This window comes from Cebus imitator, unplaced genomic scaffold, assembly GCF_001604975.1.
Source record: "Cebus imitator isolate Cc_AM_T3 unplaced genomic scaffold, Cebus_imitator-1.0 Scaffold1, whole genome shotgun sequence".
NCBI lineage: Eukaryota > Metazoa > Chordata > Mammalia > Primates > Cebidae > Cebus > Cebus imitator.
In genome coordinates this window covers 1,201,413-1,215,233 of record NW_016107316.1, presented here as the reverse complement: position 1 = coordinate 1,215,233, position 13,821 = coordinate 1,201,413, and the positions used below count along the sequence as shown (strand labels likewise).

The following is a 13,821-nucleotide window of genomic DNA, read 5'->3' as shown; positions in this document are numbered from 1 at the left end:
GCAAAGCAGGAATGGCTGTGAGAAGGTGGTGGAGGGCTAGCTGAGGGTGACAGATTGGCTCCCCTGCCGGGGGTGGCACTTCCAGCCCCAGCCTGGAAGGAGGGAGCAAGTGTGAGCATCCAGCCTTCCCTCCTCAGCAACTCTTTCCCCTCAGAAGTAACTCAGGGGCTCAGGAGACAGATGGTGGAGTCAGAAGAGAGGAGGGTCTGGGTCTACCTTTGGGACTGGGGTACAACCCAACACGCACGCTAAACTTAGTGTGGGCAGGAAGCTAACTCCCACATGTGAAAGCACAGCGATGCTGAGGTCTGTTAGCGCACTTAGGATACTCCAACAGACAAGATGATACATTTAGAAGAAAGGCCAAGGGGTCTGAGACCTGAGGAGTAAGAAATATAAAAATAACAACAAAAAACCCTCTAATATTGAAGGCATTAAAAAAAATCAGTGAAATTTCTCCAAACAGAAGGGCGTAGTGTGTACTTTGAAAGGCTCTGTCGTCTGTCTGGCAGCGTGGATGAAAACACCCAAACTGGAAAGTCAGAGGGTTCAGGGGACTGGAGAAGCATGTATTTTTAGTAGAGATGGGATTTTACCATGTTGGCCAGGCTAGTCTCAATCTCCTAACCTCAGGTGATCTGCCTGCCTCAGCCTCCCAAAGTGTTGAGATTACAGGTGTGAGCCGCTGCGCCTGGCCCCAAATGCTTTGAGAGGTGGAGCTGATGACTTCCTGTGCCACTCCACAGCCCTCTCTGCCCTGACTGTGTCTGAGCTTGTAACTGTTTGAGCAGTAACATATGGCAGAAGTCATGCCGCGCCAGCTTCCAGGGCCAGGCCTCTCTCTGGGGACCTGTCCTTGGACCCAGCCACCACAATGTGAGGAAGCTCACGCCAGGGATGCATAGGTTTTCCAGTTACAGCCCAGTGGAGGCTCCAGCTGACAGGCAGTGTCAGTTACCACAGGGTGGGATGAAGAGGGTCCGACTGTGCCCCCCAGTCAACGAGTCACCCTGTGTCCAAACACCCCCAGGCTTTGAGTCCATTCAGCAAAGGCCCCAGATACTGTGGAGCAAGACAAAAGCCTCATAGTGCCATCCAAACTCCTGACCATCTGTCAGCAGAATAAAATGGCTGTGCCTTGTGTCTGTCAGTTTGGTGCAGTTTGTTACTAGAACAATTGAAATTAAAGACGTCAGTGTGAACTCATGGATTTCAATACAGAAAGATATGGAATAGAGAAATAAGTGGTATATGTATGCATCCATGTACGTGTGTGTACATTTCTAAGTTCTAACAGCTCAGAGTTCCTGTGTGGGAGCAGTGACTCTCTACCTAGCCCCCAGAACTTGGCCTCTAACTATCATTTCCACTAAAAGGAACCATTTCCCACCATAAAGAAACAGATTAAGAGCCACGAACTGGATCCATCTGCAACAAAGAGCATTATTTGGACAACTTGGACAAACAGCTGAGCTTGAACTGGGTCTAAGGATTGGGTGGTGGTTCCACCTCCGTGTTAACTTCCTGATTTTCCAGGTGGTATTGTGCTATGTAGGAGAATGTCCTTGCTTGTGGGAAATCCGTGCTTCACACCGCAGAGGGTCTGTGTGTTCAAAACAACCTTGGGAAAACAGAAAGAAAACAGACAGACACAACCCCGGGGGTGAGCATCAAATGGAACCCAGAAGCCTCGTGTGTTGAGGACACTTTGTCTAAATTCATTCTGTGGACTTAAAATGTATGTTTGTAAGACATTTTCACAGTTTAAAAATCCCTGAGTTACTTTTAAGACTCTTCAGACCCGATTAATTAGTTACGTGTCCCCAGTGCTGAAGTAGGAACACCTGGGATTGCAAATGTCCCTCCAGACCCCTTGGCAGGTGAGGTCAGAGGGCAGGTGCACGGATGGCCAAGCTGGCCAGCTGTGGCTTACCCCAGCCCAGGCTTCTTCTGTGGGAGGCGGCTGGGCGGCTGTGGGGGCAGAGGTGGGGGCCTGCTCTGTGAGACCCCAGGCGGGGCAGGCTTGTTTGGCTGGCTCAAGGCTTCCATCATGCTGGGCGTCTTGGCAACGGGAGGGGGTGGCGTGGGGGTCAGGGGATCTGCGGAGAGAAAAGGAGAGAGTGTGCAGAGGGTCACCCATGCAGCTTCCCACTCAGACCTCCTCACCGGAGGCTTTTCTGATAATGGCTTCATTTTTCTATTGCTATTTCATAAGGAAAAACCTACTGCTATTTCCTTGTTGGTTTTCAGAAAACTGTATTAGCAGGGAGTCCTTTCCAAACTAATAAGGATGCTTTGAGCCTAAAGTTAGGATGACAATTTCTATTAGCCTGTGAGTGAGTATTTTCTCAGCTAGAACTCCCTGTGGGAAAGCCAGCAGTTTCCTGCTCTAGACTCTGAGACCCAACTGCAGGAGGCCGGGTCCTTGGCTCTGCCCGGGAAAGCAGAGCCTGCTTTGCACCTCGACTGGCCTGTGGACAAAAGGACGAGGCCCTATCCACTTATCAGACTGCTGGGCAGGGTGGAGCTGAGGAGAGATCGGGAGCTATTAACTTTAATAACTGCTCCTCAGTCTGCAGAGTGGGTGGGGGGAAAGTTATTACTGTCTACGTTTTACAGAAAAGGAGGCTGAGGCCCCCAGAGGGGAGGAGCTCTTGCCAAGGGTGGTAAGAGCTGGTAAGACCTGGAGAGAGGCTGTGAGCCCAAGTCTCCTTCCTCCATTTCTCCTCCCTCCGATGGGCATTAAGCCCTCTCTAAACGGCAGGCTTATCATCCTGGGCCTCTTTGGAGGCAGCCGCCTGCTCAGGACGGGTAACACATAAGGCGCTGGGTTTCTCTCTGCCAGGAAAAGCCAGGAAGGATGAGGCCTTCAGCTGAACAAAGAGGAAACCTGGGGTGGGAAAATGAAGGGATCCAGCTTATGGTTTTTCTTTTTTTCCATTATTTTTTCCTTTTTCCAATTTAAAGGAAAAGTCAAAAGGCTAACTCTAGCACACAAATGCAGCCCCAGGGACACCAGACAGAGAGGCAGGAAAGTGGGCCCTGGCCTTTGGTGTGTTCGCCTTGGAACCCTCTGGAAGACCCTCCCAGAGCCACTGCTCCCGGCTCTGCCGCCAGCACGTGCACACATGGCACTGACTTTAGCTGGGGCTCGCTGCTTTTAATTTTAACTTATTCTAAGGAAGTCTCGAGTACCTCGGCTCAGGAATTCTCATGCTCTGGAAGCAATGAAGCCCAGAAATGCTGGACTCCCTGCTCCTGGGCTGCTGCAGCAGGAGACAGGGCAACGTCCAGGGCTCGCTTCACTCATCCGGTGAAAAAAGACGCCCTCATTCTGCACATTGGAGAAAAACTTCCTAAAAACCTCCTCCTGCTTCTCTCCCCAAGGTTTTCAGGACTTTCAACCACATGTTGACATTAAAGAAAACATGCCAGGCTGGGTGCAGTGGCCCATACCTGTCATCCCAGTACTTTGGGAGGGTAAGGTGGGTGGATCACTTGAGCCAAGGAGTTCAAGACCAGCCTGGGCAACATGAGAAAACCCCATCTCTACAAAAAAATACAGAAATTAGCTGGGCATGGTGGCTTGGACCAATAATTCCAGCTACTCAGGAAACTAAGGTGGGAGGATCGCTTGAGCCCAGGAATTGGAGGCTGCAGTGAGCCATGATCGTGCCACTGCACTCCAGCCTGGGCGAAAGAGACGCTGTCTTAAAAAGAAAAACAAGGCCAGGTGCAGTGGCTCAAGTCTGTAATTGCAGCACTTTGGGAGGTCGAGGTGGGTGGATCACCTGAGGTCAGGTGCAGAGACCAGGCTGGCCAACATGGTGAAACCCTGTCTCTACTAACAATTAAAAAAAAAAAATTTAGCTGGGTGTGGTGGTGGGCACCTGTAATCCCAGCTACTTGGGAGGCTGAGGCAGGATAATCGCTTGAACCCAGGAGGCAGAGGTTGCAGTGAGCCAAGATTGTTCTACTGCACTCCAGCCTGGGTAACGGAGCAAGACTCTCTCTCTCTCAAAAAAGAAAAAAAAAACAAAAACAAAAACAAAAAGCCAGATTGTAATCCAAGTGACTGTCCCCAAATATTGAAAATCACCAAATGGCCAAAAGAAACCCTGGGGTACTATGTAAAGGAGGAAATGTTGCTGAAATGCTTGGGAAGACAGAGGAAGGGAGTGAGGGAGCTACCTTGGTGATGCAGCGGGGGGACAGGAAGGAGTTTGCAGCTGTGACTGGGAGGCTGGGGGGAGCTGAGAGCCCTGCACAGGAGTCACAGGGGGCCGTACAACACGGGGCACCTGGCACGTGTCTGTGCCGGCAGGTGTGTGGCTCCAGAGAGCACCCCCCGCCATCCAGATCTACAAAGCCCGCGGGCAAGAAAGGCAAAAGGAAAAAAACGTACTGGTAGATGTCACACGAAGAGGGGGCAGCGGTGGATGGACAGCTGGCGGATCTGACGAAGATCGCTGCCGGCTTCCACCGTCCACATTTACAGAGTTTGTCTTCCACAGGGTGTTAGCAGAGGAGGCTGTCTGAACTGAACCCACACGCATGCACACAGACGCATGCATGCACACACAAACGTGCACACACAAAACAAAAACAGAAACAGAACACTGCGTTATTGATCCTCCCCCTTATAAAACCGTCAGTATGACACTTCCACCTAGAACCCTGAACTGTTTTACTCCTGTTTACTTCTGTCTCTGGCGCGTGGAAGATAGACGCTGACACCTGCTAAACCAAAGTTGTTTCAAGGACTATTCTCAGTTGGTTTTCTCAATCTGTGAAATTTAAAAATTCCTGAGTTCATTTCTCAAATATCAGTATCATTTGAAGAGGGAAATAAACAGCCACAATGTTCTCTTGCGAGTTCTGCATTTGGAGCTTCTGAACTTTTGCTCCTCTCCACCCTCCAACCAAGTCCTTCCCGTGGGCCATGGGAGTCACCACCATGCGAACACGAGCACTGTGTGCCCAGTCAGTGCAGGTGGAGGGCAGAGTGCAAATCAGACACTAGGGGAGGGGCTTTCTCTCCCTCCCACAGATATATTTCTGGCTGAAAGCAGACACAGATGATACCAATCAGGTTCAGGTGACCCACAAAAGAGATGGCATTTCCCAGGTCACAGGCCCTTCTTCTGCCTCACAAACGTCCAAGCTCAGGTGCCCAGGGCCCAGGTACGAGGTATGACCCCGTGTTTGAGGTTGTGCATGGCCCGTAGGGCACGGGCTGGGCCTGGAAATGGGCCAGGCCACAGGGTCCAGAGGAAGCCTTCGAGCTCCTTCCGTGGGTAGCCAGGTCTGCCCCAAGTGCAAGGCTGACACTGTCAACTCCATTTGCCATTTATATTTGTATGTGGCATGTGAGAATTCCATCCAAGACCACGTGTAGGCTACACAGAGAATGAGGGAGATGGCAGATAAGGGATATGACCTACATCACTGGAAGAAGAAATGAAGCTAGAGACAGGAATGGGAAAAAAACCAAAACCCTTGAATTCTAAGACTTTGGGAAACCAGGAGATTAAGACGAAGAGTTTACCCCTCCTTTTCCATGACCCAGTGGAACAAAATAAAATCTTTCCTCATGTGACACACACAGCCAACAAAAGTCACTGCTGGGAAGGAAGATGACCAAAACCATCTTCATTTTGGGGTATTCAGAATTAATGACTGCCCATAGGATCTGGGAGAGGCAGGGAGAAAGCTGCACCCGCCCTGGGCCCTGATCAGCCAGCCTGGGAGGCTTTGACCAGGAGGAGGTGCGGCTGTGTGACTTCATCGTGTAGCTGCTTTCCTTGCTCAAGGATGTTAAGCCAGGGATGAATGCTGTCTGGGATGTGGGGTGTGTGGGGATAGCAAGCAGCTGGCTTCTGGGCCTGCCTGAGGGAAGGCCTGCTCTCAGCAGGTTTGCTCCTGGGGGAATGACTCAGTGACCCACATGACAGGTTCATTACCACTTCTCTGGGCCTCCAGTGCAGAGCCATGTGAGGATCTGTGAGACACCCAGGGCGGCAGGAAAGGTGGGCACAGCCACACAGCTGAGTACACATGCAGCATGAAGCTGCAGCTGTCTGCTCAGCCCTGGGCCAAGTCTCCCGGCCTCAGCCATCCTCATGCACCCACCCACCCACCCTGCCCCGCTAGCAGCTACCACATAAGGACAGTTTGGGATGTATTTGGGGATGTGGGCTCCACTCCATCAGCAGCCACAATGCCTGGATACATACTCTGTGCAGACTCTTATCCTTCCTGTGCCCCCTCCCCACAACAAAGCCTTCACATGGGGAAACCCTCTGAAGGCCATGGCCATGACTAGAACCCAGCCCAGAGCTGAGCGGGTCACTCGCTGGACCTGCCTTCAGGGAGCACCATAACCAGCAGCTCTTCAGGAGTGAACAAATTAACTTTTGGGAATTTTGGTTTCCATATTTATAAAAACAAAAAGTATCACCTGTTGAGTCAAACCCTCCAGGTTACAGCTGAGGTAAGAAAAGCATGCTTTTTGCCCTAAGACACTGGTAGGCCCGCAGGGCTGGTTTTGTATTTTGCAATTAGGCCAAGCACTGTTCCCCAAATTAGTATCATTTTATCCTTCATGTTGTGGGGATTATTGGTAAGAAGTAATTGCTGGGGCCATTAGCTGGACCAGATGCATGTGGAAGAGAAATAAAAAGGAAAGAAGGCAGGCCTGGGAGGGAGAGTGGAGAAAAGTAGAGAGAAGGGTGTGGGGGTGGGGGAGGGGTCCTGCGGGAGCGTGTGTTTCAGCTGAGCCCTGGGACCCCAGGCGGCCACCTCAGGCTGCCCTGGGGGAGTCCCTCTGTTACCCAAGCCAGGCAGATGCCACAACTCTGCCCAGAATAAGAGTCAAATCAAGAGACTGTACCACCATCTGGCATAAGAATGATGGAATCCCTTTAGGAAGCAAACAGAAAATAACTACAAAACAAAAGAACCCAAAGGTCACCAAGTTGGAGGCAAGGCAGCTGCAAACTTCCCAAACCACAAAACAAGACCCTTTAAATATTCAGAGTGACCACTGACAGCTTCATACCTTTGCCGACATTCCGTGGAGGAAGAGGGGGGGCGCTGGTGGTGCTGGGGACTGCAGGCTGGGCGGGAGGCGGGCTGCCGCTCAGGATGGCTCCATAGGTCTCATTCTGCAAGATGCTGGGCATGAAAGCCCTCTGCTTGTCCTTGGCCAAGTTTGCAGCATCTCTTGCCAAAGACACAGCGTTAGACTGAAGCTGGTTGGCTCCCAGCTGGTAGAAGCTGATGGGCCGGTCTTCCCGCCGGTTGGGACTAGGCTGCAGGAGAATATCGGGACAGAGGCGTGTGAGATGAACTGCTCCTGGTGATAACATTCAATGCGGGGTGGAAAACCTCACTGACACCAACTTTGCTGGGCTTGGTACCATTTGAGCTCTCAACTGTGGCCTGAGAGCTGCAAGTTGTATGAGAGCTGCAAGAGTGAAAATTCACTCTTCTTTGTGTCTCGTGAATGAAACACACATTGATATGGTTTGGCTTTGTGTCTCCACCCAAATCTCATCTGGAATTATAATCTTCACATGTCGAGGGGAGGAGGTGACTGGATCACGGCAGCAGTTTCCCCCTGCTGTTCTTGTGATAGTGAGTTCTCACGAGACCTGATGGTTTTATAAGGGAGTTTTCCCTGCTCTTGCTCACTTGCTCTCTCTCCTGCCCTTCTGTGAAGAGGGTCCGGCTTCCCCTTCCACCATGATTGTAGGTTTCCTGAGGCCTCCCAGCCATACGAAACTGTGAGTAAATTAAACCTCTTTCCTTTATAAATTATGCATTTTCAGGTATTTCTTTATAGCAGTGTGAGAACAGACTAGTACATATACACACACCAAAAAAGCCATGAATTAAAAGTTAAAATTCTCCATTCTGTCATGTATTTAAAATACAAGCTATTTATCTTATTAGCCAATGTTATCTCAACCTAAGTCAGCGTTTTTCCTGAAGTTCCCCTTCCTAAACATGCTTTCTTATGTTACTCCACAGGGTAGCCAGCTCTGGCCAGCCTGCTGCAGTCAAACTCCAACAGCTACATGGTTCCTTCTGCAGGGATCAATGTTTTCTTCCCTTATGAATAGGAGCTCCTGAGATTCTTCCAAATCAGGGTTAACAAACAGTGGCCTGTGGGCTGCCACTTGCTTTTTGTCAGTGAAGTTTTATTGGAACATGGTCATGTCCTGTCATTTAGATATTGTCTAAGGCTACTTTTGAGCCATCCTGGCAGAGCTGAGTAATTGTAGCATGGACGGTGATACTTTAGGCCCATAGAGCCTCAAGTATTCACTATCTGGCCCTTTAAGAGTTTGGCTACCCTGCTCCACCTGAAGGTCATGTGCTTTCTTGGAAGTGAATGCATGCAATGACGACTCAGGCAACTTAGATCTAACTTCTATTTCAAATGCCAGCTTCATTAAACTAGATATGATGATGGTGAGCAAATGACCACATTCTTTACCTGTTCAATGGATATAACAAGTGCTTCTCTAGCACAACGCCAGGCGCTTAGCAGGTGCTCAGTATGAACTGTGGCAGCCCCGCCTCTCCCTCACAGGACCACCAACTCATTCTAGGTTCTGGCCAAACCAATGGTTCAAACCCAGTTCAGGCGTGCAGAACTAAGCATCCAGTGTTTCTTCACACAGATTTCTAAATTCCAAAGCCCAGGGCTGAAAGGATAAACCATCCCTGCTGCTGTCTTCTGGGAATCAGGTAAGTGGCATGGATGAGTCTTAGGATTCCACACCACCCCCTGCTCTTGTGCTTTTCCTTGAACTATGCAACATGCTTTGTCACTGCTCATAAAACAGGAATGTGGCGTGTGACAGCCTGATAAAGAGGCATGTTGGGGCAGATTGCTTCCAGCTTTTTTTTAAGGCAGGTCAGTATGAAATTAGTTGACTCGTCTCACTTTGACACTGTTTTGTAGCTAACTCAGTGAAGTAATTTCTTATTCTGTATTCTAAGAAGCAGTAAGCACAGATGTTAACTCCATGAGCAAAAACAGTCCGATAGGTTTCAGAAATGCCATTTGATATCCTCAGCAAACATCAGAACATTAATGGATTACAGTTTAAAAAAAAGCTAAACCACGAAAATGTGTTTAATGTGGCATCTGGCACTAATTCAACACAGGCTACATTCCAGGCATGCCTCAAAGCACCATGCTGAAGGAGAGATGGAAGCGGGTCGCAGTTAGGAGTCAGGGCTTTGGAGGCACACTGCCTCAGTTTGACTCTCAGCTCTGAGTCCTGGGTGAAGGCAGTAATCTTCCTGGGGGTCAGCCCCATGTGTGAAGTAGTGAGTATGGTGAGAAGGGAGCTGGAGGAGGAGGCAAGAGCCTTTGTGCAGTCCCAAGGCTGCCTCTAAATAGTTGCTTCACTTTGGCCAAGTCAACTTTTCTCTTGAGGCTTCAATATTACCAACTGATAAAGGAAGGGGTGGACCCAATGAGCTCTAAAGGTCATCTGATGATTTCAGCTGACATTTTTTAAGATCAGCAAGGTGAATGTGATCATGTAGACTGGGGGAAATCTGGCTCTTTATGACGTGATTCCATAGCAAGAGAGCTTCCTCTAAAACCCAGTGGAATCAAAGGCCCCCCTCCCTCCCATCCCACACCTTTCTTTTGTAGCAAAAGGCTGCCTATGAGTACATAATTAGCCATTCCTTTAAATTAGTGGGTATAGGAACTGGGAGACAGGAGATGGTAGTGGGAAGGGTAAAACCAAAAGCCTACTGAGATCAATGAAAGCAAAAAGCAAGCTACATTTTCTTTTCTACAAAATAGCTCTCTGCCTTAATTACAGATTAGGACCCACACCGCTCTGGATGAAGCTGATCAAAACTCTTAATGGTTGGCAATCTGGCACAGACCTGCAATTTCTCATCCATGTCGTCATCACTTTCATCCAAGTCTTCATGGAGTAGTCGCCATTCATATTCAACATGAACGTGAGAATTAAACCTTCCAGATAAGGCTTGGGTCAGCTGAGAGAACAGAGGGATGGTCAGTGCCGCTGTTCATATACTCGGCCATGCACCTGGACCCGCTGAGGTATGCAAACAGGACCCTGCCTTCTAATCCAAGGCAAACTCACAGAAATCTCTGGGTCTCAGGTGAAGCTCCTCCCTGCCCCCACCACTGCCTGATTCACAGGGTAACCTTGAAACTCAAAACCTGGTAACCCCAGAAAGGGCTTTGTAAGCTGTATTGGTTTTCTTTTTCTTTTTTTTTTTTGGGGGGGGACGGAGTTTCGCTCTTGTTACCCAGGCTGGAGTGCAATGGCGCGATCTCAGCTCACCGTAACCTCCGCCTCCTGGGTTCAGGCAATTCTCCTGCCTCAGCCTCCTGAGTAGCTGGGATTACAGGCACGTGCCACCATGCCCAGCTAATTTTTTGTATTTTTAGTAGAGACGGGGTTTCACCATGTTGACCAGGATGGTCTCGACCTCTTGACCTCGTGATCCACCCGCCTCGGCCTCCCAAAGTGCTGGGATTACAGGCTTGAGCCACTGCGCCCGGCCCACTGTATTGGTTTTCATCCATGGTTCCCGGCTCGTAACTCTCATAGCCCTTGTTACAGTCTTCGGTTATAACGGCGGGTGTTAGGCCGCAGGAGACAGAATCTCTCTGAACTTCTCGGCAGGACTCTAACCTTCCCCCGTTTTCTGACTGTGGGTCTTAAAATCCTCCCCAGAGAGGGTGTCGCCCTATACCCTGGGGGAAGAGATGTTGACATCATGAAGCTTCCATAGAAACCCAAGAGGACTGGGCTCTCAAGCTTCAAGATGGCGAACCACACAGAGGTTCCTGGAGGGTGGCGCCCAGGGAGGGCATGGAAGTTCTGCGTCCCTTCCCCCACGCCTCGCCCTATGCGCCTCTCCATCTGTATCCTTTGCAATATCCTCCCCATAATAAACCAGTAAACACAAAGGTCTCCCCGTGTTCTGGGAGCTGCTCTAGCAAATTATCAAACCCAAAGAGGGGGCTGTGGGAACCCCAACTTGAAGCCAGTTCGTCAGAAGTTCTGGAGGCTGACTTGTGACTGGAGTCTGGGGTGGGAGACAGTCTTGGGGACTGAGATCAGTCTGTGGGATCTGACGCTACCTCCAGGTAGATAGTGTCTAACTGAACTGGAGAACAGCCAGCTGATGTCTGCTGCTTGTGAAACTGACTTTGCAAGGACATGATAGTGAGAAAAGTCTAGGGTGGCTGACTCCCATCTTGCTTCTAGCCCCACAGGCTAGCTGTCCTTGCTCATTCCTGGGCACAGACCACGCTAATCAAGGGAAGAATTTAGTTTATGGTTTAAGTTTGAAACAAGGATGATAATAGTCCCTCCCTAAAATTGACTTCCTCCTTCTTAGGGAACTTGAAACTGCATTTGTAAGACTAATAAAAGGCCACAAGAGTAGGATTATGGGAGGGGTCTGAATTCTGCTAAAATGTAGGTGCAGCTTGCCCTTCTATTAATGTAATTGTTTACCATTCAGTGCAGTGGATGGTAACCCTACCTCCCAACTGTAATCCCAACATTTTGGGAGGCTGAGGCAGGAGGACTGCTTGAGCAAGAAGTTTTGAGACCAGCCTAGGCAACATAGCGAGACCCTATCACTACAAAAAATTGAAAAACAGCCAGGCATGGTGGCATGCATCTGTGGTCTCAGCTACTTGGGGGGCTGAGGTGAGAGGATCGCTTGAGCTCAGGAGTCTGAGGCTACAGTGAGCTATAAGCACGCCATTGCAGTCCAACATGGGCAACAGAAAGAGACTCTGTCTCTTACAAAAAAAAAAGAAAAAGAAAAAAAGAAAAAGTCTTAAAAAAAATTGTTTACTGCACCAGAAGCCAAGATATTTGTGACTTCCCCAGTTGCTCCTAAAGATAACATATCCTAAGATTGATTTTTTGAGATATTTTTCAGCCTTTTGCATCCTGGTGACCAACTGACTCCACTGAACCTGACTCATGGCTCAACTAGTCTCGTGGCCCCCACTGAGAGGATGCAATGGCTGCTTCTCACACGCTTATGATTTCACCCTCGACCAATGAGCAGCACCCGTTTCCTAGCCCCCTTACCCATCCAACTATCCTTGAAAACCCTAACCTCTGAGCCTTTGTGGGAACACAGCTGAGTAATAATTCCTGTCCACTGCTGGACAACTTGCCATACTTAAACTCTTTCTCTACTCAATAACACTGTCTCATGAATTGGGTTTATCTATGCAGCAGGCAAGAAGAACCTGTCAGGTGACTACACTTGGTGTGCGGCCGTGCTGTGGGGGAACCGCATACCTTTGGTCACAGCAGTCTGTTTCTGTATTGCTTGCTGTGTCAACAGTGTAAATGTAGAGAAAAAACACAGCTAGAGGGTTTTCCCCAAAACAATGGGCAAAGGATATTTGAGAGCTAAAGGATACTGATCAGCCTGCAAGTATCCACATTCCATATGGGAGCAAGCTCAACCCCAGGAGAATAAATGTGCTCATTCACTGTGAACTCAGCCTTTTCAACCAGGATGAGTGAATTAAATGCTGTAGAAAATTATCTGAGTGGCCATTTTCTCAATTCTCTCAAGGAAGGTAGATAGCTAGTTCCATTCTAGATGTGCAGAACAGAAGGTAATTCATTATACACTATGGGTGTATTAGGACCTCAGGGCTTAATTTCCCCCATAGCCAGATAGCAGCTACGTGACCCTGGGCAAGTCACTTAGGTTTTCTGTGCCTGTTTTCTCATCTGTAAAATGAGGATAACAGCAGAAACTATGTGGTAAGGTAGTTATGAAGATTAAATGAGCTAGGTCAGGTGTGGTGGCTCACACCTGTAATCCCAGCACTTTGGGAGGTCAAGGCTGGTGAATTGCTTGAGGTCAGGAGTTCAAGACCAGCCTGAATAACATGGTGAAACTCTGTCTCTACTAAAAATGTAAAAATTAGCCGGGCGTGGTGGCAGGTGCCTGTAATCCCAGTCATTTGGGAGGCTGAGGCAGGAGAATTGCTTGAACCCAGGAGGCAAAGGTTGCAGTGGGCTGAGATCATGCCACTGCACTCCAGCCTGGGCAACAAAGTGAGACTCCATCTCAAAATAAATAAATAAATAAATAAATAAAATTAGATTAAATGAGCTAGTGGATGTACAGTGCTTAGAAATAGTACCTGTTACTTTATACCTGTAGAGCATTTATTATTAATAGTTCTTTTGTCTTCCCCTAGACTGTGGCGCACTGGCATAATCATGGCTCACTGCAGCCCTGAACTCCTTAGCTCAAAGTGATTCTCCAACCTCAGCTTCCCAAGTAGCTGGGACTGCAGATGTGTGCCACTGCATCCAGCTAATTTGAAACTTTTCTGTGGAGATGGCGTGTTGCTGTTGCTCAGGCTGGAGTGCAATGGTGCCATTTGGCTCACTGTAGCTTTGAGCTCCTGGACTCAAAGCAATCCCCCTGCCTTGGCCTCCCAGGTAACTGGGACTACATCCAGGCATGCTCCACCATGCCTTGCTAATTTTCTAATCATTTGCAGAGACAAGGTCTCTTGAATTGCCAGGTGTCTTGAATTCCCAGCCTCAAGTCATCATCCCCGCCTCAGCCTCCCAAAGTTTTGGGATTACAGGCGTGAGTCACTGTGCCGGGCCTTAATAGTTCTATTTATTGAGTGCTTACTGTGTGTCAATTGCTTTACAACATTCGACAATAATTCTCACAACAACCTTATATACTGGTATAACTGACTGCACTTTAGAAATAAGGAAAGAGCCTGAGAAAGTTTCCTTC

The 13,821-nt window shown here is 49.0% G+C and overlaps 1 protein-coding gene across 4 annotated transcripts in view; it reads right to left on the bottom strand.

Moving 5' to 3' along the window:
* The window catches only part of ASAP2 (ArfGAP with SH3 domain, ankyrin repeat and PH domain 2), a 192,600-nt gene that overhangs the window by 10,019 nt on the left and 168,760 nt on the right, over window positions 1-13,821 (bottom strand). For 2 of the 4 annotated variants that reach the window (XM_017525122.2, XM_017525113.2), the window contains 4 exons: window positions 9,922-10,035; window positions 7,061-7,313; window positions 4,406-4,540; window positions 1,934-2,099 (listed from right to left, as the gene is read on the bottom strand). In XM_017525122.2, coding sequence (XP_017380611.1) covers window positions 1,934-2,099; window positions 4,406-4,540; window positions 7,061-7,313; window positions 9,922-10,035 — 668 coding nt within the window. The remainder of the gene's footprint in view (window positions 1-1,933; window positions 2,100-4,405; window positions 4,541-7,060; window positions 7,314-9,921; window positions 10,036-13,821) is intronic. The other 2 variants (XM_017525144.2, XM_017525133.2) reach the window with 1 other exon arrangement.